Source organism: Camelina sativa, chromosome 2 (genome assembly GCF_030686135.1).
Source record: "Camelina sativa cultivar CO46 ecotype springtype chromosome 2, ASM3068613v1".
Taxonomy (NCBI): domain Eukaryota; kingdom Viridiplantae; phylum Streptophyta; class Magnoliopsida; order Brassicales; family Brassicaceae; genus Camelina; species Camelina sativa.
The window spans coordinates 28,792,339-28,816,852 of record NC_141881.1 but is presented as its reverse complement, the minus strand read 5'-3'; the positions used below and the strand labels follow the sequence as shown (position 1 = coordinate 28,816,852).

At 38.5% G+C, this 24,514-nt stretch overlaps 7 protein-coding genes and 1 pseudogene across 13 annotated transcripts; 4 read left to right on the top strand and 4 right to left on the bottom strand.

Annotated features, from left to right (window-relative positions):
- Positions 1-151: 151 nt before the first annotated feature.
- LOC104739333 (uncharacterized) lies at positions 152-4,707 on the bottom strand (annotated as a pseudogene). Its single transcript, XR_015584443.1, has 12 exons — positions 2,703-4,707; positions 2,498-2,626; positions 2,287-2,397; positions 2,151-2,197; positions 1,915-2,075; positions 1,730-1,830; positions 1,396-1,596; positions 1,088-1,294; positions 848-995; positions 620-750; positions 444-536; positions 152-344 (listed from the first exon to the last, which is right to left on the bottom strand). The product of XR_015584443.1 is annotated as an uncharacterized LOC104739333 (transcript).
- LOC104739342 (APO protein 3, mitochondrial-like) lies at positions 4,688-6,500 on the top strand. The gene is made up of 2 exons (XM_010459662.3): positions 4,688-5,263; positions 5,342-6,500. Exons 1-2 carry the CDS (start codon positions 4,875-4,877, stop codon positions 6,156-6,158), a joined length of 1,206 nt encoding a protein of 401 aa, XP_010457964.1. The 5' UTR covers positions 4,688-4,874; the 3' UTR covers positions 6,159-6,500.
- LOC104739316 (protein FLX-like 4) lies at positions 6,452-7,795 on the bottom strand. Its single transcript, XM_010459628.3, has 3 exons — positions 7,609-7,795; positions 6,791-7,360; positions 6,452-6,699 (listed from the first exon to the last, which is right to left on the bottom strand). The coding sequence occupies exons 2-3, from the start codon at positions 7,357-7,359 to the stop codon at positions 6,558-6,560; spliced, it is 711 nt and encodes a 236-aa protein (XP_010457930.1). The 5' UTR covers position 7,360; positions 7,609-7,795; the 3' UTR covers positions 6,452-6,557.
- A 107-nt stretch (positions 7,796-7,902) lies between these two features.
- LOC147949312 (uncharacterized) lies at positions 7,903-11,357 on the top strand. The gene is made up of 6 exons (XM_087491417.1): positions 7,903-8,122; positions 8,278-8,717; positions 8,801-8,914; positions 8,997-9,442; positions 9,739-10,913; positions 11,009-11,357. Exons 2-5 carry the CDS (start codon positions 8,286-8,288, stop codon positions 10,862-10,864), a joined length of 2,118 nt encoding a protein of 705 aa, XP_087347543.1. The 5' UTR covers positions 7,903-8,122; positions 8,278-8,285; the 3' UTR covers positions 10,865-10,913; positions 11,009-11,357.
- A 1,529-nt stretch (positions 11,358-12,886) lies between these two features.
- Positions 12,887-16,436, top strand: LOC104756899 (protein BONZAI 1). Its single transcript, XM_087491420.1, has 16 exons — positions 12,887-13,039; positions 13,141-13,188; positions 13,283-13,431; positions 13,514-13,562; positions 13,729-13,785; positions 13,925-14,110; positions 14,207-14,341; positions 14,469-14,530; positions 14,621-14,714; positions 14,797-14,911; positions 15,067-15,143; positions 15,231-15,368; positions 15,447-15,611; positions 15,702-15,815; positions 15,901-15,997; positions 16,106-16,436. The coding sequence occupies exons 1-16, from the start codon at positions 12,887-12,889 to the stop codon at positions 16,201-16,203; spliced, it is 1,737 nt and encodes a 578-aa protein (XP_087347546.1). The 3' UTR covers positions 16,204-16,436.
- A 1,605-nt stretch (positions 16,437-18,041) lies between these two features.
- On the top strand, positions 18,042-19,531 carry LOC104739307 (ethylene-responsive transcription factor ERF114-like). Its single transcript, XM_010459616.3, has 2 exons — positions 18,042-18,492; positions 18,858-19,531. The coding sequence occupies exons 1-2, from the start codon at positions 18,258-18,260 to the stop codon at positions 19,364-19,366; spliced, it is 744 nt and encodes a 247-aa protein (XP_010457918.1). The 5' UTR covers positions 18,042-18,257; the 3' UTR covers positions 19,367-19,531.
- A 707-nt stretch (positions 19,532-20,238) lies between these two features.
- Positions 20,239-22,088, bottom strand: LOC104739290 (mitochondrial import inner membrane translocase subunit PAM16 like 1). Of its 6 annotated transcripts, none has more exons than XM_087491412.1 (5): positions 22,018-22,088; positions 21,343-21,398; positions 21,059-21,107; positions 20,743-20,876; positions 20,239-20,657 (listed from the first exon to the last, which is right to left on the bottom strand). In XM_087491412.1, the coding sequence occupies exons 2-5, from the start codon at positions 21,343-21,345 to the stop codon at positions 20,538-20,540; spliced, it is 306 nt and encodes a 101-aa protein (XP_087347538.1). In that variant the 5' UTR covers positions 21,346-21,398; positions 22,018-22,088; the 3' UTR covers positions 20,239-20,537. The 6 variants fall into 6 exon arrangements, with proteins under 6 accessions (XP_087347538.1, XP_087347530.1, XP_010457894.1 ...); XM_087491404.1 differs by having other exon boundaries at positions 21,020-21,107; positions 22,018-22,076; XM_010459592.3 differs by lacking the exon at positions 22,018-22,088 and adding an exon at positions 21,523-21,723 and having other exon boundaries at positions 21,020-21,107.
- On the bottom strand, positions 22,014-24,326 carry LOC104739299 (uncharacterized). The gene is made up of 5 exons (XM_010459604.3): positions 24,037-24,326; positions 23,664-23,771; positions 23,508-23,582; positions 22,354-22,980; positions 22,014-22,262 (listed from the first exon to the last, which is right to left on the bottom strand). The coding sequence occupies exons 1-5, from the start codon at positions 24,229-24,231 to the stop codon at positions 22,014-22,016; spliced, it is 1,254 nt and encodes a 417-aa protein (XP_010457906.1). The 5' UTR covers positions 24,232-24,326.
- Between the last annotated feature and the right edge of the window lie 188 nt (positions 24,327-24,514).

Here is a 24,514-nt window from a genome sequence, read left to right as displayed (position 1 = left end):
CGATTGATGTTAACCGGTGTCGTTTCGTTACTCGTTTTAAGATGTTGAGCTCAGCCTCTTCCTTAGTGGTAGATGCGAAATGCTCTTGTCGTCCTTGTTGTGTAGATGATAAGGACTCTATGTAGATAAAGAAATGTAGTTTCCAAAACAATAGAACACAGAACACAACTTTTTTTTTGACTTGGAACATGTCATTGTTTTATACATCAATGCTGGACCTCTCCACATTGATACAATACTGTCACTTGTTAGGCAATCGATCATACAGCTTCATAAAACAGAATCTCTGGCCGGACCTTCCTTCCTCCACAGTATCTGACCACATTCTTCCAGTTACCAACAACCTATTTATGTCATTTCACCGCAAATATTTCCATCACCTCTCTCTCGCCTATCTAATTTCATCATTCAACTCAAGCAAGACAAGCAGTTTCGTCTTTTACCTCTCCTTCAAAAGCAGTGCGTCTGAGTTTGACCCACCGGTTCTTTTCATAAACTATGCAAATGTGATCTTCTTCTTCTTCACCACAACCAACCTGCGTCACATACGTTGAGACTGTAACAGAGACATAATGAAGAACAATAGGACAAATCTTTGTAAACTTGTTTCAGATTTTACCATAGACACAAGCCGGTACTTAGTGTTTGGTTCTACGCCTTCATATAGCCTGCTGATGTCTATTTCCCACTCCAAAGCCTTTGTTGTTTCAAATACTTCTTTCTCAGTTTCGCTCTTCTCCCATTCCAAAACTAGTGTTGCAAATCCACAGAACACCAATATTGCTATATAAAAAGCGTAATCAATGAAATGAGTAAATAAGATAGAAATCATGGTGGTCCAACTTACCGATTATGAAGATAGGTGGGCGTTTACTTAAAATGTGATGAACAATGTTTGTCTTTCCACATCCTCCTGTTTTAAGGTCACAGAACATTTTAAATTCCATGCGGATCACCTTAATGATATCCACAAACTCCATATTCCCAAGAGAACACTGCATATTTATAAGCAAAGAAAGACGTTATAGAAGCTATTAAGGGGAAGTGCCACTTCTGTAGGACAAAGAGGAAAACAAATGAAACATACCTTCAGGTCTCTGACTGAATCTGCTGCCATAACAATGCCATAAGAACGTTGCTGTGGATAATTTGACTTCCTTCTGCATCTGGTACAACTCATTTTTTCATTTTCCTCCAACGTGAAAAGGCGAGTTACCAAGCTTTCTCTGTCTAGATTTTTCCAGCAATGCCAAAACTCAAGGATGGCTACAAGTACCTCAGCAGCTTTACTTGACTGATAAGATAGAACATAAGATGACTTTAAAATAACAGTTAAGCTTATTGAAACAAATAATAACAATACCATGCTAAGAAGCTTCTCTTCTCCGCACGTACCATGTAATGAACCTCTTCTAGGTAAGCAAGTAAGTCGCTCAACAGGCCACTGTAGATTCCCTCATCATTTTTTATCACCTCTGACACAAAAGCGTCAAAGAATTTTTGTAGCGCAGGAAGAACTTGTTCTTCCAGGTGGTCATAAAATGGTTGCCTATTGCGCATCAAATCTTCTTTGAAAATCTTAATGTTCAAGAGGGCCTGCGATACAGTATGTTTTTGTGTACTTATCAAAGAAAATAAGGAAGCAAAGAGATATGGAACGTGCTGAACCAGAAGATGAGAGTTTAGGTATTCGATCTTGTGTTGGTTGCCTGGTTGGTAATTGCTTTACCTTCAGCGTCACGTCAAAAGCTGAATTGTATCTGGTTGTAGCTTCTGCAGCTGCTGGCTCAAAATGTTCCAACAGTGTATCTTCTCCAAGGTTTCGCAAATCTTGAAGATGGCGAACAAAAGAAAATTATGAATCCCAAACAAAATTATTTAAATTATTGGTCAATTGAGAAGCTTTTTACTAACCAGGGTCATCATTATTTTGCACAGAATAATTCTCTTCTAGCTGGTGATGCTCTTCCTCTTGAATTTCATTTGCTAGAGCATCTTCTGGTTCCATAGAATCTTTTGCCACCATTTTTAGTGGTGAAGATGTACTCTCATGTTCAAGGTTGACAGAAGGTTTACTACATGTAGGAAGACGCTTTGCTCAGAAAAAAAATTCAAAATAGCATGCCAAAAATGACTCCTAAGGTACTTACTGTTCAACGGTCTTATCACGTGGTCTAGACTTGCTCGTTGATGTTTTCTGTTGCACCATGAAGACCACTCACCCTTACAACCAATTAACAGAAAAATCAGAAAAGCAAAAGAGATCGAGTTTAGAACTTTAAAGACCTTATTGCTTCTATTCTTCTTCACTGATTGTGGCTTCTTCTCCTCCTCGAGTAAAAGTTCTGCTTCTGCTGCATCTGACTTCGCTTTGGATTCCATAGTTACAATTTCACTCTAGTTGAGAAGAGACATAATAAGATATGAACAACAATTTGAAGGCCAAATCAGACAGAAAATGAAATCTCTCTGTATATATCAAAAGTTTCAAACCAACCAGCAAGAAAGGTTTCAGCAGTTGAAGCATATAAATGCGGTTGTCAAAAATAGAAAGCCTGGTGAGGTTATTCAGCAAACTAATCCTTGAATTATCAATCACTAAAATCTTCGAATCGATTAGTACAACCTGCAAGTCATGTACAAGCTATTAGATGGGCAATTTCAAGTTCTAACGTTGATGAATATTAAAATCAAGAATGAACCTTTTGGGTGACCACTGATTTCAGAAGGTCTATTGATTTCAACACTCTATCATCGCTGAGACTTTTACGATCACGTATAAGATTCATGCCATCTTCTAAATCGGGAAAATCAAATTTTGGATGCAGTGCTCCTTCGAGAACGTCTCGTACTGCACACAAGAACAATTTTGTAGAATTTCCGGGGACTTCCTCTTCACACCTATCGCATAGAAGCGATGCATATCTGTTCCATTGATCTTCCTGAAGATTCCTTCTCCTTTTATCTTCACTTATACACATGTTCTGGATGATAGTAAGAGCTGCATCATAATCTAAGACGTGCACTTTCTTTGCATATTTGGTTCGCAAAGTCCTACATGTGAACTGAACAGCTTTCAGAACAGCCAACCAGATATCAAGATTGTGTTCTCTGATAGGTTTGGGAAAGGTCTTATCTACTGAACTGTAGTCAGTTAACCAGGATATGATATCATCTCCATGAGCTGGTGCCTTGGCGTAGTGAGCATTGGGATAAAAAACACTGATAGTCCCTTCATCATCGAATGGAGCAGGAGCAGTATTACTTTTCAGTAGTGTTTTATCCAGTAGCAGATATGAAAACTGAGGGTCAAAATCGATCTTTTCTTTAACTAGAGTACGACCCAGGAAACTGTCCACTGCTCTGCAAACTGCATCTGTACCATCATTCCTTTCACACTTGATGTTGTTTAGGAAGTCTAGGATTTGACTGAGTTCATGACTTTCTAGAAAACAGATACTCTGAGGTGTTTCTACTAAGCGCAAATCAACAATACTCTGTTCGGAAACTTCAAGTTTCACTAGATGCTTAACCGGAAAACGCATCATCCAGTCACGAAGGCTACCGGAGAGAATTTTCTTGTCGCAAAACGAGACAAGGAGCAATTTGATTTCCTTGAGTAACTTACTCCGCTCTTCATCCACAGCTATAGGCCATTCTTTGGACCATCCACTCTTAGATTTAGATGCAAAAGCTTTCACATCTGCGAGCCGGTTATTGATCATTTCAACGGCAGCTACTGCGTCTACTGGTTCCCAACTTCCAACAGATATCTTACGAGTCCAGTCTTTTCCAATCCTCTTGACCATATCCTTTTCTGAAGAAAGTTTAAAATCTGCACCGTGTTGTTGTTCAAGATGTTTCTTACATTCTTCAGCACTGGAGAACTTCTTGGAACACAAAGTGCGGCATATCCAGAATGTCCATTTTCTGTCTTTCTTTGCAGAAGCGAGAACTTGCTCCAAAGCATCTCGTCCCTTCGCTTTGTAACGTTCTATTCCCTCTACAGAACTTGAAAGCTTTGCAATGCTTACTTTCAAAAACTCCCTTTTGATCTTAACATCCAATCCCACCCAGAATGACCTCAATCTTTTAACTGAACCCTCACGCGGGTCTGGACTCTTCTTTGACTCCGAAACTCTTTGTTCAGAGTTTTCTATAGTAGAACCAACAAGAGTCTTGGAAGAAGCGATACGAGACTCTGCATCTTTGATTACTTCCAACAATCCATTATTCTTTTCGTCGAGTACTTTTTGATCTTCCAAAGTCAGTGGACCAACAGAATCTGGGTCCCCTGCCCAAGTAAGACTTAAACCATGTTTTGCTTTCTCCACAGACATCTTGAGATACAATACTGACCCAAGCTTTTTGCCCAACATGTGGAGTGAATTCGCACAAAGTGGTGATAACTCATCATCTTCCCAAAGACACTCTACAGAACTTAACAAGAATGCGACATCCACGTCAGGGCTCTCTGCTTTTTGCGCTAGTCCCAAGAATATGTGACCTTGTTTGAGACGAAAATGCCATCCGTCTTTGTCTTCCCCATGGACTAAGATCAAATCGTCAATAATCTCCAATGCCTTGATGTAGTTTCCTTCACGGACGTGACGTTTAAGATCTCTCAAGAGTTGTGCGCCTTCTTCATCATCCTTGAAAGAAGGCTCCATAGCAAACGATTCTTTTCGCTTTCTTGTTCTCTACGGTTTTTTTCAAAGCTTTGAAGAGAGCAGAGTAAAGAGAGGCAAGCGGGAATCTCAACCAAAAGTAATAGCAAGGTACACGTGAGAGCCACGTGACAAGGCTTGTGAAAACCCAATTATATCACCATTGGGGAATTCTATCGAACACTTCATGTGCATTTGAGAGCAAAAATGCAGAGACGAAAGCTTCTGCAAATCTCCGTCTTCGTAATCAGAAAATCTCATTATTCAACTCCCGTTAAATCTCTAACCACCAATCACGACGTTCCAGTTGTCGTTGTTGATGATGACGATCCTCTCTACGCCGACGTACCCAAGCCACGGAAGGATAAATCAGAGAGGAAGCCGTACCCGACTCCGATGAAAGAGTTGATTCGTCGCGCGAAAGAAGAGAAGCAACTGAGAAAACTACAACCATGTCGAGTTCTGGAAGATCCGCCGGATAATGGTTTACTTGTTCCGGAACTTGTCCACGTTGCTCACTCTGTTCACCGACGCCGCAACTCTTTGCTCTCTGGCCTCTCTAAAATCATTCCTCATGTTCCTGTTCATCGCTGCAGGTTACTTTTACTATTCGTCTCCCTTCTCTCTTTTGATTTGCTTTATATATTTGAGAACTTGTGTTTGTTTTGTTTCAGATGTTGCTCTGAGGTTCACATTGGCAAGGAAGGTCATGAGATCAGGACTTGTACAGGCCCAGGTAGTGGTTCAAGAAGTGCGACTCATGTCTGGAAAAGAGGAAGAGTGAGCGATGTTGTCTTGTTCCCTAAAAGTTTTCACCTTTATGACCGTGCTGTCAAACCGAGAGTTATACACGACGAGAGATTTACAGTTCCTAAGATCTCTGCGGTTCTCGAGCTATGTATACAGGCTGGTGTAGACCTTGAGAAGTTCCCATCAAAGCGAAGATCGAAACCTGTGTACAGCATTGAAGGACGGATTGTAGATTTTGAGGAAGTCAGTGATGGAAGTTCAGAGACTGCAGTTGCTGTAGTTTTACAAGAAGATGATCGTTGCAAGGTTGAGGAGAAGAAGAGTTTGAAGGAATTAAGCATTGAGACGATGGAGTCATGGTTTGAAATGGTTTTGGGGGTTAGGAAACTGATGGAGAGATACAAAGTGTGGACTTGTGGGTATTGTCCAGAGATTCAGGTTGGTCCAAAGGGACATAAAGTGAGGATGTGTAAAGCGACAAAGCATCAGATGAGAGACGGAATGCATGCGTGGCAAGAAGCTACTATTGATGATGTGGTTGGTCCTAACTATGTGTGGCATGTTAGGGATCCTACTGATGGTTCTGTTCTTGATAATAGCTTGACGAGGTTTTACGGAAAGGCTCCTGCGGTTGTGCAGATGTGTGTACAAGGTGGTGCACTGGTACCTGATCAGTATAAAAGTATGATGAGGCTTGATGTGGTTTACCCTCAACGCGATGAGGTTGATCTAGTCGCTTGACCTCTTCTTAAGGATTGGGATTTGTTTAATGACTTGAGACATTGGAACACTGTGTTGGAGTCAGAAGAAGGTTCAGGTTCATGTCAGTTCTCAAACCAAGTCACCCCGGTCAGTGAACCCAAACAATCACTTTGTAGGAAAACCCCAAGTCGTTTAGTGAGGCACTAAGATGAGTGGTTTATGAATGCTGAAGAGTACACTCTTTGTTTCTGTGGTAAAATATTCTCAGTAGATGTTGTGATCGACCATTTGAGCACTTTTCTAACTCATCTTTTTCAGAAGGAACAGGTTGATTTGAAAAAAGGAAACCTCATATATATATTAGGAAAAATGAGAACACAATTGTGGCTCTTGTAATCCTTCCTAAAATAGAGGAGCCCCAGCCTCAGCCTCTTGGTCTCAGACGGCTTTGCTCCTTGCGGTTGCGATTTCACTTCGCAGCTTCTCAATCGTTTTAACAGCTCCGATTATTTTCCTCTCCATCTCTTTCAATTGCTCAAGTTTCTCTACGTTCCCACTCTTCTCTTCCTCAAACTCTTTCCTGTTACATAAAAAAAACCAAATGGTTAAAACAACTGAACTGATGAATAGTTAACAGTTACTTGACATGTAAAAAGACTTTTTCTGTTTACCGTAATCTCTGGTGCTCCTCTTTCAACCGCTCAAGCTCTTGGCTCGACGCATCCAAACCCTCTGCCTCAAGACAAACCTTCTTCAACTCCTTTACCGCCAACTTCACCTGTGAAGCAAGCTCTTCCCGTTCTCTGGCCAACCGATGAGCCTCAATGTGAGCTAACTGAACCTCCCTCCTTATATTCTCTCTGTTCTTAATCATACCTTCCATTTTCGCTATTTTCTCAAGAGTCGCTCGGATCTGAATCTCGGTGTCTGTTTCCGTCTTTCTGATGTGAGCTCTTAGCCCCTGGACTTCACGGTCAGCCACGGTTAGGTCTTCCTTAAGAGCTACGTAGCTCGAAGCTAGTTTCCTGTTGTCACTAGAGAGCCGGTCTATCTCAGCAGCTTGAGCTGCAATCTTGTTTTCTAGAATATCGGGATGGGACATCCGTTGGTCTCGAAGATGACGCGGATCCGAAGCCAAAGAGATGGTCTCATGGTGCCTTGATAATGATGACCCACTAGTTGACATGCCTTGGCTAACTCTGCTATGATGTTTCGAACCTAGCCTCTCCCTTGAAGACATTCTACAGGAGAAAAAAAGATGACCTCCACTCAAAACATAGAACTCAAAAGATTAAAATCAAGAAGCAAAATTGGCAGCTAATGAGATTCAGTAATCGAAGATAGCACAGAACAATCCCTAGGTTCCTATCTTAACAGGAGCTAGAGGAAACCCAGGAATCACGAACTAAGCGCCGAACCTTAAACTAAGGAGACAAACCAATTTATCACCCCAGATTCTAAGAAACCCTATTATCACAATTGGACGAACCTGAAATTAACAAATAGAGATTTTGATCTTCGATACAAATCAGCTGATATCGAGCTCCGGAAGAGGCAACTACAGAGCTTTATGTTCTGAAAAGCTGATCTCTAATCAACTCAAAGATCGATTTCACAACTCTGGTCTGGTCTCGGCTTGTGTCAGAAAGTTCCAACTCTCTGTAATTGTTGTTATTTTTTTTTACGATGGGTAAATTAGTTTTGTTTATAGATTTGGGTCTTAATAAAGGCCCATTAGATAATTATTGGCCCATTTAAATAGTTAGCCTTACACGTCTGTCACGTGATTCTCTGTGAAAGTCATCTTCTCCGCGACCCCTTCATGAACCAAAAACATACTTATTATATAGAACAGAATCCAACTTCTTCTATCAATTCAGATTCGCACGTTGATCCTAATCTTAAATACAAATATCAACACCTAATTATGACCTGATTTGATCATTACTCTCTTATTCAATCTTCCTGAATTTTCAATTTCTCTCCTAGGGTTTCAAATTCCGGTAAGTCACTTTTTGCCTCTTGCCTCATTTTCATCTCTCTCTCTCTTTGATTTTTCCGTTTGATTCTCAAAACCCAAATCGTGTGACGTATCTATTACTATTTCTTCATCTCACATTTGTTTTTTTTGCAATTCGCGTACTTGTTATTAATACAGTTAAAGAGATGGCAGAAGCGATGGAGACAGAGATGGAGTTATCTGATGGTGAACAAACGAATGCTAATAATAATGCATATGTTGCTGCTTCCCAAAACTCTGCTTCTGCTGTGTATAACAGAAACCTTTTGGCTGCTTATGGAAACTCACCCACTGGATTAGAGAAAGTGATACAAAGGAGACCTCAGGTTCATCATCATGAGCAGCTCCTACCTGGTTATATCTTTATGTGTAATGCGAGGACCAAAAACGATTGCTACCGTTACCGTGTTTTCGGGGTTCCAAGAGGAAGAAGAGACGTTGTTGAGTGTATCAAACCAGGGATGAAGCTTTTCCTTTATGACTTTGAGAAGAGACTTTTGTATGGTGTCTATGAAGCTACTACTGCTGGCAGGTTGGATATTGAACCTGAAGCTTTTGACATGCAATATCCTGCTCAGGTTAGCCTCCTGTGAACACATACACATATGATCATCAACTGAATGTGTCTAAGATTGTTCCTTTTCTTACTTGATTTTGGCAGGTTGGATTTAGAATCCTTATGAACTGTTATCCCTTGTCAGAAAACACTTTCAAGTCTGCTATCTATGAAAATTACAATGGACCCAAATTTAAGCAAGAACTTGCTCCTCACCAAGTAATACACTTTTTCTTGCTTTTTTAAGTCCCATGCTTACATGCTTGGCTTTCAATAATGATAAATGTTCCATGGATTGCAGGTTATGTCTTTGTTATCATTGTTTCGTCCATTTAATGCTCCAGAACTCGATCTGTTACCTCATAGATTGGCTTCTAGAGCTCCAGCACCAAGGACTCTATCTTTTGAGGAAAGGTTCATAGCTGCTACACAACTTAGAAATGCTTCATCGGTTTTAGATCCTGTGTCTGCTCGTCATGGAGAACCACGACCTGGCTCTCTTATGGCCCATCAGTCTGCTCCCCGCACGTCTTTGCTCCAACATAGTTACTCCAGACAAGACGACTTCACAACCCCACCTAGAGATGGTCTGTCAAATTTGAATCAGCCTTATTATCCTACAGAAGCTCGGCAGCAACGGTTGCTCGGAGACCCTCCTCAGTCAGATCCTCCTCGGTCAGACCCTCCTCGGTCATCTATACAGGACCCTCAACTCAAATACCTTACCATTTTATCTAATATTCGGAGGTAACTATGGTTGTAGGGGGTTTTGGTATTCCTTTAGCCAATAACTTTATTGATTTATTATCCTATTTCAGTTCCAACTTGAACTTTTATCTTTTGCCAAATATGTCGATCATAGCTCACTAAAGAACTGATATTTGTAGCCATCAGACGTTTAAAAGCATAGCTAAATCTGAGAACTCTGCTAGACTCCAGGACCTCCACTTTGCAGATGTTTACTTTGTTCCTCTTTTCTGGCTTTGCAGTTACCTATATGTGAATGTGTAACCATAGGGCTTGGTTTTTTTTTGCAATGACAGATATGGAACTGCTTCAGATTGCTTGGCGTCAGAACATGAATATACTCCGGCAACACCATCAGAGAAGGACCAGTTTGCGTCACCTTATTCTGATAATAAATATCACCCGTCGACGTTATCTGGGAATGAGCATCCTTCTGCACCTACAGCTAATGGGAGTGTGTATAGAAGTGAGTTCTATACTTCAACATCACAAAAGGAAGGCGAAGCTAGTCAGCAGCATGAAATCCCGGCTAGGACTTACTATCACCCAGAAGCATCTACAGTTTCAAATACTCCAGTGTCCGTACAACCAGATATGCAGGCAGTTAGTACTTCTCAATCTCATACTGAGACAGCTGGCTATCCCACACCGGCACATGGTGAAGCTTCACAACCAGCTGCTGGAGCAATTGGTTACACACACCAACCTCAAAGTGTAGCGGGTAACTATACCAAGCATATACAGGCTGGGAATGTGGAAGAAAGTACACAATCGTATGCTGGAACAATGAGTTATCCGCAGCAGCAATATTATGCAGCTATGGGGCATACTACTCAACTCCATGCTGGTGGAACCGGATATGTTCAAAACCCCCATGAAATTGGGTACGCTCACCAAGCTCATGTTACGGTAAATGGGTACCCTCAGCAACCCCATGCTACAGGAACCGAGTACTCTCAGCAACCCCATGCTGCCACAGCCGGGTACACTCAGCAACCCCATGCGGGATCAACCGGGTATTCTCAGCAACCCTATGCTGCAGTATCCGGGTATGCTCAGCAACCCCAAGCTGCCGCAACTGGGTATGCTCTGCAACCACATGCTCAAGCTGCAGTATCCGGGTATGCTCAGCAACACCAAGCTGCCGCAACTGGGTATGCTCTGCAACCACATGCTCAAGCTGCTGAATACACAACGCAACCACATGCTCAAGCTGTTGGTTACATGCCGCAATACCATGCTCAAACTGTTGCATACAATCAACAAGGTTTGGTGCAAGGTTCTGTACCAGGGGCTCCCGGGACAGCTGATTGGAATGCTGCAAACCAGGCATATTCTGCAACAGCAGATTGGAATGCGGTGAATCAGTCTTATTACCCTCAAACAGCGGATGCAACCACAACCTATTATCAAACGTATTAAAAGTGTTGCGAATCTGGGATGCCAGAGGGAGGACTCTGTTAACTCTCGTGTACGTAAAGAATTTTCGAACTCAATTGAGGAGCATTGTTTCGATTCAGGTGAGAAACAGTTTGCTGAAAACACCTCTTTGCATTGGTATTTCAGGACGTGGGCAACTTGTGCGTGGTGGGGAGGCATGGAATCAAACTGGTGCTCTCAAAAGAAGGTCAAGGACATAATAGCTAGAGTCGCCAGCTCGTTTACTGTAAGTTTTTTTAAAAAGTTCTATATAATGGTTTGATCATATTCATATCTGAGCTGCACAAGAGGAAATGCCTCAAACCATCAAAACTTCTTGAAGTCCCATTTCAGGAGTGCAATCTGAAATGCAATTCTGATTGGGATGTAAAATTAATAATCTGTTATCAGTACTTATCCTAAAACATTTCTTTTAGTATGTTCTTGTTTAATACTTGGGATTTGCTATTAAGAATAATACCTTCAAAGTTGAAAAGTTGACCTTAAAACACACAAAATCGCTCTCTCAAACGCAAACTAGAGACCAAGAACATGCTTATTGGCTTTTAAGAATAATTTGCTCTAAACCCTAAGCCCTATCTATTGGTAGAAAAAGAAAGACTTTGCTTTGGTTTTGAGTTTTCTCTTGGGGTCCCAAGTCTCCCACTATGAATGTTTGAGCACTTGCACTGCAATTTCACATGTTGTTTGTTTTTCTCAAAAAGGATAAGCTTTTTCCATTTCTGATTTTCTGCAACTAAAAGATATTAAATCACACCTCTCTTTCCCTCTATTGTATATGTATAACATTTGTTAGCTACAGAAATTTACGTAGGGCTCTGGTCCTGCCCTCTTCTTCTTTCTTTTGTCAATGGTCCTGTCTGTTTACAGCTCTGTGGTTGTTGTAGATCACAGATCATCAAAATATGATTGACAAAGAAGAAAATAGCATGGGCTTATCACTCAATAATGTCTATATAATATGTTTGTGTGTATGTATATTAACTAGATACCTTATCCAATTTTGAAAGTCACATAAACATAGTCATTATAGGATTGTTTCCACAAAATTTCAGAGTTGTGTAAACCAAAACGACTTAAAGAGAGATTAGAAAGAAATAAGACGGTCTCCTCCTCCATGGTAAATAATTAAACCATGTAAAATGTGTGTAAATAATTCTCACCAGTAGTGGGTATTTTATTTTCCTAATACTCTCAATCTATGGGCAATTTTGTAACGTTTTTTCCAAATAGTTGTGCCAACTGCCAAATAGTGTAACAATTTGTACTAGTTTGAAAATTTCTCTCAACTTTACTGTGAATTAAAAAAAAAAAAAAAAAAAATTATTTAAAACCCAGAAAAGAATGACAGGTCTAGTTGGCTTAAAGAAAAAAGAAACACAAGTGTATTGCAAAATAACATGATTGATCCCAATTATTAAAAAAAAAAAGGATGGTAAATTATCAAAATTAATTAACACTGATTCTATTAATTAACAACAATATGCTTTAAAAAAAAGAATGGTAAATTATCGATAATTTTTTGAATTTTGTACATAATTATATTTGTTTCAAATTGACTGACACGTTTACTAAAAAGAAGCTAATAAATACAAAAGTTAATTTCTCAGAAAATAGCTGAACGTTTCTGGGATACTTCGTGTTATAAAAAAATATATATATATATACCAGTATTTCCTTTTGTAAAGTTAATATTAATTAAATAAATGATGACAGAAAAAAACAACTATAAAAAGGGTGTGTTGGAGGGAGTCAATTGAAAAAAAAAAAAAACAAGATTGACTTGGACAAGTTTTGTGTTGGGTCCCATTTACTCTCTGCTCTCCCAATTTCTTTTTTTTTGCGTTTTCTCTCCGTTCTTCTTCTTCTTCTTCCGGGTGCCAAACACAAATTCTCAAAAACGGTTGTTGTTTCGATACAAAGTGCTTCTTCTGATTCCCGCAGTTTTTTTTTTTTTTTTTTAATCTGTGAAGTGAAATTGAGAGAGAGAGGATTTTATATCCAATGGGGAATTGCTGCTCCGATGTCTCTTCCGGTTCTGGTGCTATTGCCGGCGTTGGTGGAAGTTCTTCCTCCGCCGCTCTCGCCACTACTAACGACGCTCTTGATTACTTTCTTAAGTCTAAAGGCTTCAACGGTCTCTTCTCTCAGATCGAGGTTTTTATTCTTTAATCTCTCCCTCCGCCAAACACGTTTTTCACAATTTACGAGTCTCTCTGTATCTGACGATTTTTTGTTTTTTTTGTTTATTTATGCAGCTATCGTTTTCTGCTTCTAATTTGCGAGATCGAGACGTGCTCTCCAAGGTTAGTTTTAACTTTACTTTTGCTTTTCAAATTTTTGGCTGCTCCTATGTGTTTTTTTGATATCCTCTCTACTTAAATGAAATGTTTCTGCCAGAGTGATCCAATGGTGGTTGTTTATAAAAAAGAAAAGGATGCAACTCTTTCTGAAGTGTTTCGCAGTGAAGTTGTTTTGAACTCTTTAGCTCCCAAATGGATTAAGAAATTTACTCTCGCTTATCATTTTGAGACTGTCCAGATTTTGGTGTAAGCTTCTTTTTATCTCTCCTTTTTTGTTTTGTTTCAACCTTCTTGTTCTTCTTACCTACTGAAAGGTTTTATGTACCAGGTTTCGTGTGTTTGACGTTGACACCAAATTCCAAAATTCACGAGCAGAGGTACTTTTCCTATTTTGATGTCTCTTTATATGTCAATATGAGCATTGCATTGTTTCAATTTCAGTAGGGAAGAAAATGGTTGAATAGTTGTCATGCACAACCTAGTTTAGTAAAGCGTGTAATACATACACATAGTGTACTTACCACTGAAGATTTACTTTTCCAGATGCTTAAGCTTGACGATCAGCAGTTTCTTGGTGAGGCAACATGTGCATTGTCTGAGGTATCCACTGCTTAAATGCTTCCCTTGTTATTTTACTGACAGATATTAGCATTGCAATGTGTGTGCACTTGTTTCCTGGCTATGCACAGTGTAAATTCGTTTTGTCGCCCACCTTATGATTTATCTTTCAATCACGCAGATAATCACAAAATCAACTAGAACAAGCACGTTAGAACTCAAGCGTAAAGAAGGCGTTGCTCCACAGTCTCATCCTCACGACGGAAAGCTTATCATCCATGCTGAGGAGTCCCTTGCTTCTAAGATTACAACAGAGATTGTTTTTAGATGTTCCAGTTTGGAATCTAAGGATCTTTTCTCAAAAAGTGTAAGTTTCTAGCTCATTCTCTTTACCATTTTTACTGAAAATATGGTTCTGACATATAAATATAGCTTAATTTTTTTTGTTGCCGCTTGATTTTAGGACCCCTTTTTGGTGGTATCAAAGATTGTAGAGCATGGTACTCCAATCCCCGTGTCTAAAACTGAAGTCCGGAAGAACGATCTTAATCCAATTTTTAAACCACTCTTTCTTAGTGTTCAACAAGTGGGAAGTAAGGTACGGGAGATCATTTTTATCTGAGCTTCCAATAACTTGTAATGAATGAATACAAGGTCTGTTTCTCTGTTCGAGATGCATGTTAATTCACAGAAAGATATCTCAAGTTTTTTCTATAATCCTGCAGGACAGCCCACTGATAATAGAATGCTCAGACTTTAATTCCAATGGCAAACATAGTCTTATCGGGTAACTAAATCTTAGAGCTCAGTCCATCTTATTTTTGGAGTGACTTAAGCTCCTAGCTGACTTAACTACTTGTTTATTTTGGGTGGCCAGAAAAGTTCAGAAATCACTTTCAGACTTGGAAAAACTTCATTTGGCTGGCCAAGGAATCAATTTATCTTTGTCTACTGGTGCTGGACAAAACAAGGTATAAACCAATACGAAAAGGTTTTCTAACATTTTCATGCCTTTTCATCTAAGCTATCTAATACCATTGATCGTTATTTTAGGTGTTAAAGAGCCAGCTTTTTGTGGACAAGTTTACCGAGACTGTCCAGCACACATTCCTAGAATACTTGGCATCTGGTTTTGAATTGAACTTCATGGTAGCAATTGATTTCACAGGTATGTATTGCACCACTGCGGAAAAGCCTATAAACTCTCCATAGAATGTGTGATGTTGTTATATTATCTATATATGCAAAAATAAATTATCAGCAATATATGTTATCTCCATCGCCTTCATGTACACTAATCCAAACTTTTCCACTGTCCTTCAGCTTCAAACGGAAATCCCCGCCTCCCTGATTCTTTGCACTACATTGATCCTTCAGGACGATTAAATGCCTACCAGAGAGTGAGGACTCAATGTTACTTCATTTTCTTATAATTAGCAGCGACTGTGACTGTTACTAAACAATCATGATCTCTTCTTTTATCTCAGGCAATAGTGGATGTTGGAGAAGTGTTGCAGTTTTATGACTCAGACAAACGTTTCCCTGCCTGGGGATTCGGAGCTCGTCCAATTGACAGTCCAGTTTCCCATTGCTTTAACCTCAACGGAAGCAGTTCATACTCTGAGGTACACAAACTCGACTTTAAAATTAAACTTGATATGTTCTCGATTCACACGCCAATTATGCTTTTTTTTCTCTCTCAGGTGGATGGGATTCAAGGTATCATGAATTCATACACCAGTGCCCTCTTCAATGTCTCTCTTGCAGGACCTACCCTTTTTGGTCCGGTGATCAACTCTGCTGCAATGATCGCCAGCACGTCTCTAGCTCAAGGTTCACGGAAGTATTACGTCTTATTGATCATCACAGTGAGTATATTATATATAAATAGAAACCTACATCACATAAAATAACAAATCAGAGATTGTTTACAAACCAAAAACTCTTGTTGCATGCAGGATGGTGTTATAACAGATCTTCAAGAAACAAAAGACGCATTAGTCAGTGCATCGGATTTGCCCTTATCAATCCTCATTGTAGGAGTTGGAGGAGCTGATTTTAAAGAAATGGAGGTAAAACAGTGTTGCCTTTAGAGAAAAAACAGTTACATTTAAGATTGTTACAAGTATCTTGTATAAATTGTACTTTTGTTTATAGATACTAGACGCAGACAGAGGAGAAAGGTTGGAGAGCTCGAGCGGTCGACTGGCTTCACGAGATATTGTTCAGTTTGTAGCACTACGAGACGTCCAATGTAAGTGTAGTTTGATTATGGAGTTTATAACCGGATGAGACCCATGAGAACGCTAGTTTTCTGGTTTGGTGGGGTTTTTAATGTGTTAGTGTTTGTATTATTTTGCAGATGGAGAGATCTCAGTAGTACAAGCGCTTCTTGCAGAATTGCCTTCACAGTTTTTGACGTATATGAGAATCCGTAATATGAAACCTATTCCTCCATGAAACGACCTCGTGTGTAAATGAAGTGTGTACATATTATACAACCACTACGACGGGTAATCGTCGTCGTTTTACGCCATTACATTGGCTCTCTTTTTTTTCTCTTTTCTTCTAAGAATTGTGTGAATCTGGTAGGATGTAGTATATGGTTTCAAATGAAGAGACTGATATACAACATTTTGTGTTTGATTTTCTTTCCTTCAAGATTTGGAATTTGAAGAGATCTGTTTTCTGCATCTTTCTTTTATTACAAAGAGAATTTTGAACAAATGGTAAACCAAATATCAGATAATGTAAAAAATTATGTTGGGTTGAAATTGAATAACGTTATGATCGTTTAGAAAAGTGAACAAATGTCAAACGGTATTATTATTCATCACAATAAAATTTTCCGTCAAATAAATAAATAGTTAGGCGTCACTGTCACACGGTGATCTAAAATGTAGAGGGAGTGAGACCAAATACATTTTTACGGTAATGCTGTAGTTTAAAGAAAATTTTGATCATAAACATAAATAAAACCGCCGGTTAGGGAAATGGTAGTTGAACCTAACAACTACGCATGCAGTACACACACATGATCTTTTGTTAGTCAAAGTGGGTGTGGATTACATTTACAAGTCTTACATTATATCCACTTGACACATTGTAGTTATAAGTTCTCTCTACCTGTCAACTTAGTTAGCTCTTGACTTTTTGGTTCAAGACTTATTCATATATCAAAACTTTTTTACATTCAAACCAATAAAATTTAGTTAGGCAAGTGCTCCTCCATGAAGTAAACAATTTATCTCCTTTCGAAAGTAGAAACGTGTACACAACTCAACCCTTACATTAGCAACTATATATCTATATACATTTAATCAAATTCATACGACACAATAATATAATGTGCTTACTAGCTAGATAACTTTTCATTGAGTGTCTACACCTTTACGATGCCTTGTCGCGATTCTCTGACTCTTCTAGAGTATGCAAAAAGGAGTCTTGGGAAACAATTCGAAAAGACTTCAAAAAAGCTTCCCTTTCAGTTTGAGTGTGTACACACGGTTCTTGGATTTAGAGGTCTTGTTGCAAATAATATTTAGTCAACCAGTCATTAAAAATTAGATTCACTTCTCACGTACGCAAACTCTTAACTATTTCCTTTTTTAATTCACGTTCGACATACAAAAGGTGTCGGTTTACATCACTTAATTAATATTATTATAGGGTCATTTTTTAGAGAATGTCGGTTTTTGACGAAACAAATAAGTGTCGGTTTACATTACATTTACAACTAAGAGAACACGATACTGCTTTTATATTTTAAAATTATTATTCATAAAAAAAAAAACAAAAAAAACCTATTAGATATTTCCTTCGGTTCCATGAATGCGTTAAACCCTTTCACACAAAAAAAAAATGATTTAAACAAAACATGAACATGCATGCGCAGTTTCTTATCTTCTTTATTGTATTCTTTTCACTTTTGCATGTTTAGTTTTAATTTCCATCTCGTGTAGGTGTAGTATTCTTGTAGTAATCTTTATAGAACATAATATCATCCTCCTTTGATATTTAAGTTCACATACACTTTCCTTATTAAGAAAAGTTTATAACAAACATTCTCATGTCTTCATTTTTATAAGTACATCGACCCGTACTGATCGTACAAACATATTTTTAAAATATGATAACAAAGCATGCACATATAAACTAATTGTTAAAGACGAAAGAATATGAAATGGAAAAAGAGAGAGAACCAAAAAATAAATCAAACTTAAAACGTATATTTTTTTGTAGTTCATATGTTCACACGTAGAACACTTCCTCTATATATAAAAAAGCCTCAAAGATTGCAAACCCCCAAAAAAAACTTTACTCTCTCTTTCTTCATTTGACTTCAATCTAATTTCGTCTCCGCTCCTTATCGTTTTCTTGTTCTTGATGTTGAAAGATATCACAAAGAAAACACTAAACAACCCAAGATTCTAAATCCTATATCGGATTTTGATATTTTCTAGAGAAAAGGTTAGTTTTTTTGTAACTAATTTTTAGCAAAAGTGGATCCTAGAATGTATGGGAACTGGCCCTCCAATGAATCTGAGGAAAAAGAGGGAGATGAGAACTTATTCCCGGCTTTCTCGGCCCGATCTCAACACGACATGCGTGTTATGGTCTCGGCCTTGACTCAAGTAATCGGAAACCAACAAAGCAATCCTCATGATAACATTATTGATAACCATCCTTATGTGTATAATCCACAAGACGACCCTAATCAACAAGTGGCTCCTACTCATCAAGTTGAAGGTATACATATTCATCTTTATGTTGTGTCTTTTTTTCTTTTAATGTTTGAAACTATGTTCAAGAATTTGGAAATTTTGTGAAAATTTCATATCAGAAGTAAAAACCAAACTTAATAGACAGTTGTAACTTAAACTATGCTTTTCAGCACTCCTTTACCAAAATGTGAGTTTTAAGTTGTAACATGGAGATCTTGTTGGTAGTATATATGGTTTAAATAAGTTAGCCCCAATATATTATGATATACATGTAAATCCGTACAATGAAACATCTAAAATGTTTACATGCACTATGCATATATGTATGCTTAGACCATGGCAAAGATTTAATAATGATTTCAATGTTTTTGTGACTTCAATATAATTAAGGAAACTTGAGGAGAAGGCATTATAGAGGGGTAAGGCAAAGGCCATGGGGAAAGTGGGCAGCCGAAATTAGAGATCCACAAAAGGCGGCACGCGTGTGGCTCGGGACATTTGAAACCGCTGAGTCGGCAGCTTTAGCATATGATGAAGCAGCTCTAAAGTTCAAAGGAAGCAAAGCCAAACTCAATTTCCCGGAGAGGGTTCAACTAGGAAGTAACTCTACTTATTACTCCTCAAATCAAGTTCCACAAATCCAACCGCAAAATAATATACCATACAACCAATATTATCAAGATGGGAGTAGTAACGATATGCTAAGTTTCAATTTGGGAGGGGGATATGGTACCACTAGCGGTAGCGGATATTCAATGTCATATGATCATAGTACTACTACTGCAGCTACAACTACTTCTTCGTCTTCTGGTGGCTCTTCTAGGCAACAAGAAGAGCAAGATTATGCCAGGTTTTGGCACTTCGGGGATTCTTCTTCCTCTTCTCGTTCAGGTTTTTGAGAAATTCATTAAGAGATTTGAATTACTTGTGATTAAGTCTCATAAAAGTTTAGGTGATGATATGTTTCTGATTTTGAGTGTTAATTTTTGTCCTCCCTTTTAAGATTTCTTGAACGTATAAGTCTATTTTCTTGATTTAATCAGCTGCAACATTTTTGGTCATAAGTGACAAGATAATCTCACCGCGAGATAAAATGCTTATTACATAAGACGTAATTCTTGTTTTAACTTGGGTGTGCAATAGTATTATATGTTCCGTTAATGTTTGACCAAGCTTCAACTCAGTGCTAGTAATACCATCTATGCAAAATCAAATCATATGTTCACATCAAACACTTTAATTATTTTAGTTGACTTTATAAGTTTTTACAAAATCAGTAATTAGTTTAGGGTGTGAAACACAATATTCGGTGGCCGACTTGTGCACAAGTAAAACATCCGAACTTCAAATTATAAATAAAAAGCTTCCTCTCTTAATCTTTGATTCGGTTGTGTAATTTTGTACTATGATTCAAAAACCCTATATTATTCGCGTTCGGAGCGGCTTAGACGTGTAATAGACACCGCCGCAACTTTGCGCAATCAATCTCAAAGCCACTTGGAAACTTGGACTTGGACTTCAAAGTCTTGTGTCAGACCACTTGGTTTTGTTTACTACCCTAGTGCAACTCTATCAGTTTAGTTGACTATCAAACATGAAATATAAAGTATTCAACAAAACACATTGTGTATTTTTAAAATCTCTTGACTAAAATAGAAACAAAACAAAATTAGATACCGCACCGAACTATATACTTCATCATAAAGTTGCGTGATTAATTGAAAAATAATCAACGATAAATTGGTTAGGAACGTGATTTATCTACGTGCGATTTTGTTGGTCAATATATTTGGCATTAGAATAGACAGATTTTTCAATCTCAGATAATTCAACGAGCATACCTAAGAACAATAAAGTCAACTGAAAAAAAAAAGAATAGACTTTAACAACGGCCGGTGAGTCGGTAACTGTCAGCACTCCGGCAACACCGACCTCCTCTAATTTCAAACTTTGCGGCTTTCTCCACCGTCTTCTCACTTAGATTTCAAACTTATCGATCTAAAACTTAATAAACTTGTATCAAAAGATATATATTCCTGATTTTGCTTGAAAAGTTTTTTTATTACTTGATCATGCGCTTGTTTTAGTATTCTGATATGCAGTCTCTAAGCATTCCTTAGCTCTATGGACCTTTGATTGGAGATAGAAGCTTCCGTTCTGTGCATTGCGTTCGAACAATATGTCGTATTTCTACAAAAAAAACATCATAACACAATCTTAATAAGAAAAAAGGTTATTTTTAGTATATCTTTTCAATTAGCAGTAGAAACTATACCTTAAGAACCTCTTCCCAAGATGATTTCTCGGTTACACCAAGAATCTCTCTAGCTTCTAGTTCACTTAACATCCCTCTGCTCCCTCTCTTCAAATTTTGAGCTGCTTCATGCGCAACCCCGGATCTTGATGCATCTGTTAACCATTCCAAACAATGTTTATCAACCATTCTAAACACATACACACTCACACAAAGAACGAATCTTTGATAAATTCATTCTTGTCCAGAAACAAAAGAAAAAGCAGAGCAGAAGAACATTGTAATTTAAAAGACATACTTGCAAGCGCCTGACGATATGCCTGAGCACAAGCCCTACCTATGATTGTAGAGCCCATCACAATCACACTCGCCAAAATTCTTGCAGCCTGCACACAACAAGTATTCATGAAAATTTTCAATTAACGTAATCAATCACTGAGAATATCATAGTTTCTTGCAGCCTCCACACAAATTTAAGAAACTGTTGAAACGTACACAGCTCAACAGGATCAAGTAATCAAGGTCACGGAGATACCACGATTTCAATAATTTGTGCTGATTTCACTATTAACTTGTTATAAATTTCAATAAAACAGACTCTAATCGGGAAATTACACATACCATTGTTAGTGATTAATCGAACCGATGATTGGAGACTTCGACAGATGTGTAAATACCTGACAATGTAAGTACGGTATAAGAATTCTCGTAACAGAATGGAGAAATAACACACACAACGTAGAATTCGAAACAGAGACAAGTCGTTAAGTGTATGAAGCTAATCGACCTTGAGAACCTTACCCGGAGAACAAGAGACGGTTATAAGTTTATTTATTTTTGTATCGGAATCGAGGAATTTAGGGATATGACGACCACGATGAACCACCTAGTTCTGCGTTCTGTGACGGAGGCGGAGGGAGAAACTAGGTGTTTCAGGTGATATCATCAATAAAGAACCCTAACCGACGTCGGAAGGTAAAATTGGGCCTTCAATTTAAAACTTAGGCCCACTTTAATAAAACGTGGATATTGGGGAGCACAATCCCTTAATTTTTAAAGATATTCTTCTTTTGTCCCTAACTTTTTAGATTTGAATTTATACGCTTTGATTATACATATTTTGGTCACAGCGAAATTCACATCACGGTTTATCAACGACTTGATCTTCTCAAGAAATACCAAGGCTAATCAAAGTGTAACTAATGACATAAAAAAAAAAAGGATTCTAAGTAATAAAGAAGCATATTGTGGATAGATTCTGATGCAATGCGTGAGACTTGTGCTTACTTTACTTACCTCCAGGTTACTGTTCTAGCAGAAGGTGACAAACCAAGTGGGATCAAAGAATCAGGACGGGCTTTTTGAGAATTTAACCTTGCACTTCGTCGAATTGTCACCAATGGCTTCTGCTTTGTGTCTGCTTGTCTGATAAGCTCTTTAGGTCCCATTGGACTATCTGGTTCTTGTTGCTTTCTCCTTTTGCTCAGTACTTCCCACAGTAGTTTCTCTTCGTGTTGTCGGCCTCCCTCTGTGCTAATACGCTACATGGACAAAAGGATGAAAAAAACAAACGTTTTAGTGTTGTTAATCATCGGAGCTTTCCATAAACAAAACTCATTCTCGAAATTATACCTTGCCGGTAATAGAATGTTCAGCTTGTTTCTTCTTCTGACTCGAGGGTAGAAGATATTTGGCAGATGTTGTCATTCTCTGAACATGATCTTCAGCTTTTTTCAGCTTCAGTAAAGCGTCGATCTTCGTCTCTTCTGCAAGTCTAATCCTTTCTCTAGCATCTTGCAGCTCTCTCATTGTAGCTGCGTTTGCTCTCTCCATCTCATTCACTACATCCATCAGTTCCACACAAGGGCCAAGCTTTATTTCAGCTGCCAAGTTGCCTACGTACTTGGTCATCGGGTGACACATATTCTTTGCTAAAGCCTGCATAAGATCATTGACACCAGTATCTACTGAACCAAGCACCTCATTGATGTTATTAAATAGGACACGAAGGAGCTTCACTGTGACAGGGAAAGTGTCATGGTTTTTGCTGTGAACCGAGCTTAGGTAATAAAGAGATTTCTGGATGAAATCTTGGAAGTAGGTTCTGCGATCGTCAACCATCTGCAGAATCTCTTCCCGATGTGAATTCACTTGTGTTTCAATTTGCCTCAGCATATGGATTAACTGTCTCAGTTGCCCCTTATGTTTGTGCAGGATCTCTTTCCCCGCTGATTCGACTTTAGCAGCATAGTTTTCTTCCTACAGAATCACAATACAACACATGAACTTCTGAGGAACAAACCCACTTGGGTTAGAGAAACTGCATCTCACAATTCTAACGATTTGTTCACATTCAATCTTATAGCAGAACTAAGCAAACAGTTATAAGGAATCACCAAAATGAAACTTGACTAGACACATTACAGTTTCAAATCACATTGATTGGTTCTCTCCAGGGCTCTCTATAGCAGAACTAGGCATACATATATAAGGAATCTTCCAAAAGCATATCAATTGGTTTGCATTCAATATCTAGCAGAATAAGTTAGACATACTATATAAACAATCAACGAAGTAAAAATTGTCTAGACAAGTTACAGTTTCAGACTCAAATTGCTTTATTGGCATTTCCATCTATAGCAAGAAATAGGCACACGTATATAAAGCATCACCAGAATGAATCTTGACTAGACACATTACAGATTCAGAATCATATTAATTGGCTCACATTCAACCTATATCAGAACTAGGCAGAAAGATGTTATAAGAATCATGATGTATACTACCTTTGAACTGCGAATTTGATTGTTCAGATCACCAGACCGGGTTCCATTTTGGGCAGTATCCATATGATATCTTCCCTGATGACATTAGAATAATGATCTGAAATTTTATGCAATTGAAGCATAATTTCTAGAAGATGAGGATTGAATATAACTCACAGTATTGAAAATAAAGGTGGAGGTTCTCCCTTCATTCTCCATCTCCGACGTCTTCAGCCCAACCAGCTTCATCAAAGGGATTGCCAAAGACTCGAAAACTTCTCCTGCCTTTAAATTACGAAAACCTATCTCAAATTCAATCGTTCAAATCAAGCTTGAATCGACAAATCTACCAAACCGTAGAATCCGATTAACTCTCTCCAATTCGTTGCAACACTCAGAATCGTTCAAATCAAGCTTCGAATCTACGAATCTACCAAACCAGAGAATACGATAAACCTATCTCAAATCCGTTGTAACACTCAAAATTGAGCTTCAATCTACTGAGAAGAAATCAAAATCTAGCACAATAGAGAAGAGGATGTATCTTTACTTCGACAAGGCCGAACGCGATCTGCGATTGGAGTTGATTGTACGCCATTTTCACTTTCTTGTTGCGATCGACCAGCGTCGCGAGCTTATCCCGGAGATCTGGCGCCGATACTGCTGCAGCACTCTCCACCGTCGTGTGTTGCGCCGGAGAGGCCTGAAACCTCCGTGGATAAAACGATCTTGGCGGGAACTCCATTGTAGGAGGAGGTGAAGTGATATCACAAGTCGGAAGAGAAAGGATTCGAATTTCAAACAGTCGTCGTTTACTCAATTCTCCTCTTTGAGTTTTCGCCGTTTAACAATCTCTCTCGCACACCAATTTTATATAATCCCGGCCCATCGTACGTCTCGAATCAGCTTGGCCCATTATTTATTAACCCAAATATATTTTAGGATAAATGCACAAAATGACTATGAAAATTAATTAGGTAAAAATGACTATTAGACATTTTTATTTGCAAAACATCACGAAAAAAAAA

What these genes read in the sequence shown, in the direction of transcription:
- LOC104739342 (XM_010459662.3), top strand. Translation starts at nt 4,875, where the DNA reads ATGCAGAGACGAAAGCTTCTGCAAATCTCCGTCTTCGTAATCAGAAAA. An exon ending in GTTCCTGTTCATCGCTGCAG is followed by an intron (nt 5,264 to 5,341) that starts GTTACTTTTACT and finishes GTTTTGTTTCAG; the next exon opens with ATGTTGCTCTGAGGTTCACA.
- LOC104739316 (XM_010459628.3), bottom strand. Translation starts at nt 7,359, where the DNA reads ATGTCTTCAAGGGAGAGGCTAGGTTCGAAACATCATAGCAGAGTTAGC. An exon ending in GAGGAGCACCAGAGATTACG is followed by an intron (nt 6,700 to 6,790) that starts GTAAACAGAAAA and finishes TTTATGTAACAG; the next exon opens with GAAAGAGTTTGAGGAAGAGA.
- LOC147949312 (XM_087491417.1), top strand. Translation starts at nt 8,286, where the DNA reads ATGGCAGAAGCGATGGAGACAGAGATGGAGTTATCTGATGGTGAACAA. An exon ending in ACATGCAATATCCTGCTCAG is followed by an intron (nt 8,718 to 8,800) that starts GTTAGCCTCCTG and finishes TGATTTTGGCAG; the next exon opens with GTTGGATTTAGAATCCTTAT. An exon ending in ATTTTATCTAATATTCGGAG is followed by an intron (nt 9,443 to 9,738) that starts GTAACTATGGTT and finishes TTGCAATGACAG; the next exon opens with ATATGGAACTGCTTCAGATT.
- LOC104756899 (XM_087491420.1), top strand. Translation starts at nt 12,887, where the DNA reads ATGGGGAATTGCTGCTCCGATGTCTCTTCCGGTTCTGGTGCTATTGCC. An exon ending in TTCAACAAGTGGGAAGTAAG is followed by an intron (nt 14,342 to 14,468) that starts GTACGGGAGATC and finishes ATAATCCTGCAG; the next exon opens with GACAGCCCACTGATAATAGA. An exon ending in GGTAGCAATTGATTTCACAG is followed by an intron (nt 14,912 to 15,066) that starts GTATGTATTGCA and finishes ACTGTCCTTCAG; the next exon opens with CTTCAAACGGAAATCCCCGC.
- LOC104739307 (XM_010459616.3), top strand. Translation starts at nt 18,258, where the DNA reads ATGTATGGGAACTGGCCCTCCAATGAATCTGAGGAAAAAGAGGGAGAT. An exon ending in TCCTACTCATCAAGTTGAAG is followed by an intron (nt 18,493 to 18,857) that starts GTATACATATTC and finishes AATATAATTAAG; the next exon opens with GAAACTTGAGGAGAAGGCAT.
- LOC104739290 (XM_087491404.1), bottom strand. An exon ending in ATATCGTCAGGCGCTTGCAA is followed by an intron (nt 20,877 to 21,019) that starts GTATGTCTTTTA and finishes AATGGTTAACAG; the next exon opens with ATGCATCAAGATCCGGGGTT. An exon ending in CTTGGGAAGAGGTTCTTAAG is followed by an intron (nt 20,658 to 20,742) that starts GTATAGTTTCTA and finishes TTTTTTTTGTAG; the next exon opens with AAATACGACATATTGTTCGA.
- LOC104739299 (XM_010459604.3), bottom strand. Translation starts at nt 24,231, where the DNA reads ATGGAGTTCCCGCCAAGATCGTTTTATCCACGGAGGTTTCAGGCCTCT. An exon ending in TCGCGTTCGGCCTTGTCGAA is followed by an intron (nt 23,772 to 24,036) that starts GTAAAGATACAT and finishes CGTAATTTAAAG; the next exon opens with GCAGGAGAAGTTTTCGAGTC. An exon ending in CCACCTTTATTTTCAATACT is followed by an intron (nt 23,583 to 23,663) that starts GTGAGTTATATT and finishes TAATGTCATCAG; the next exon opens with GGAAGATATCATATGGATAC.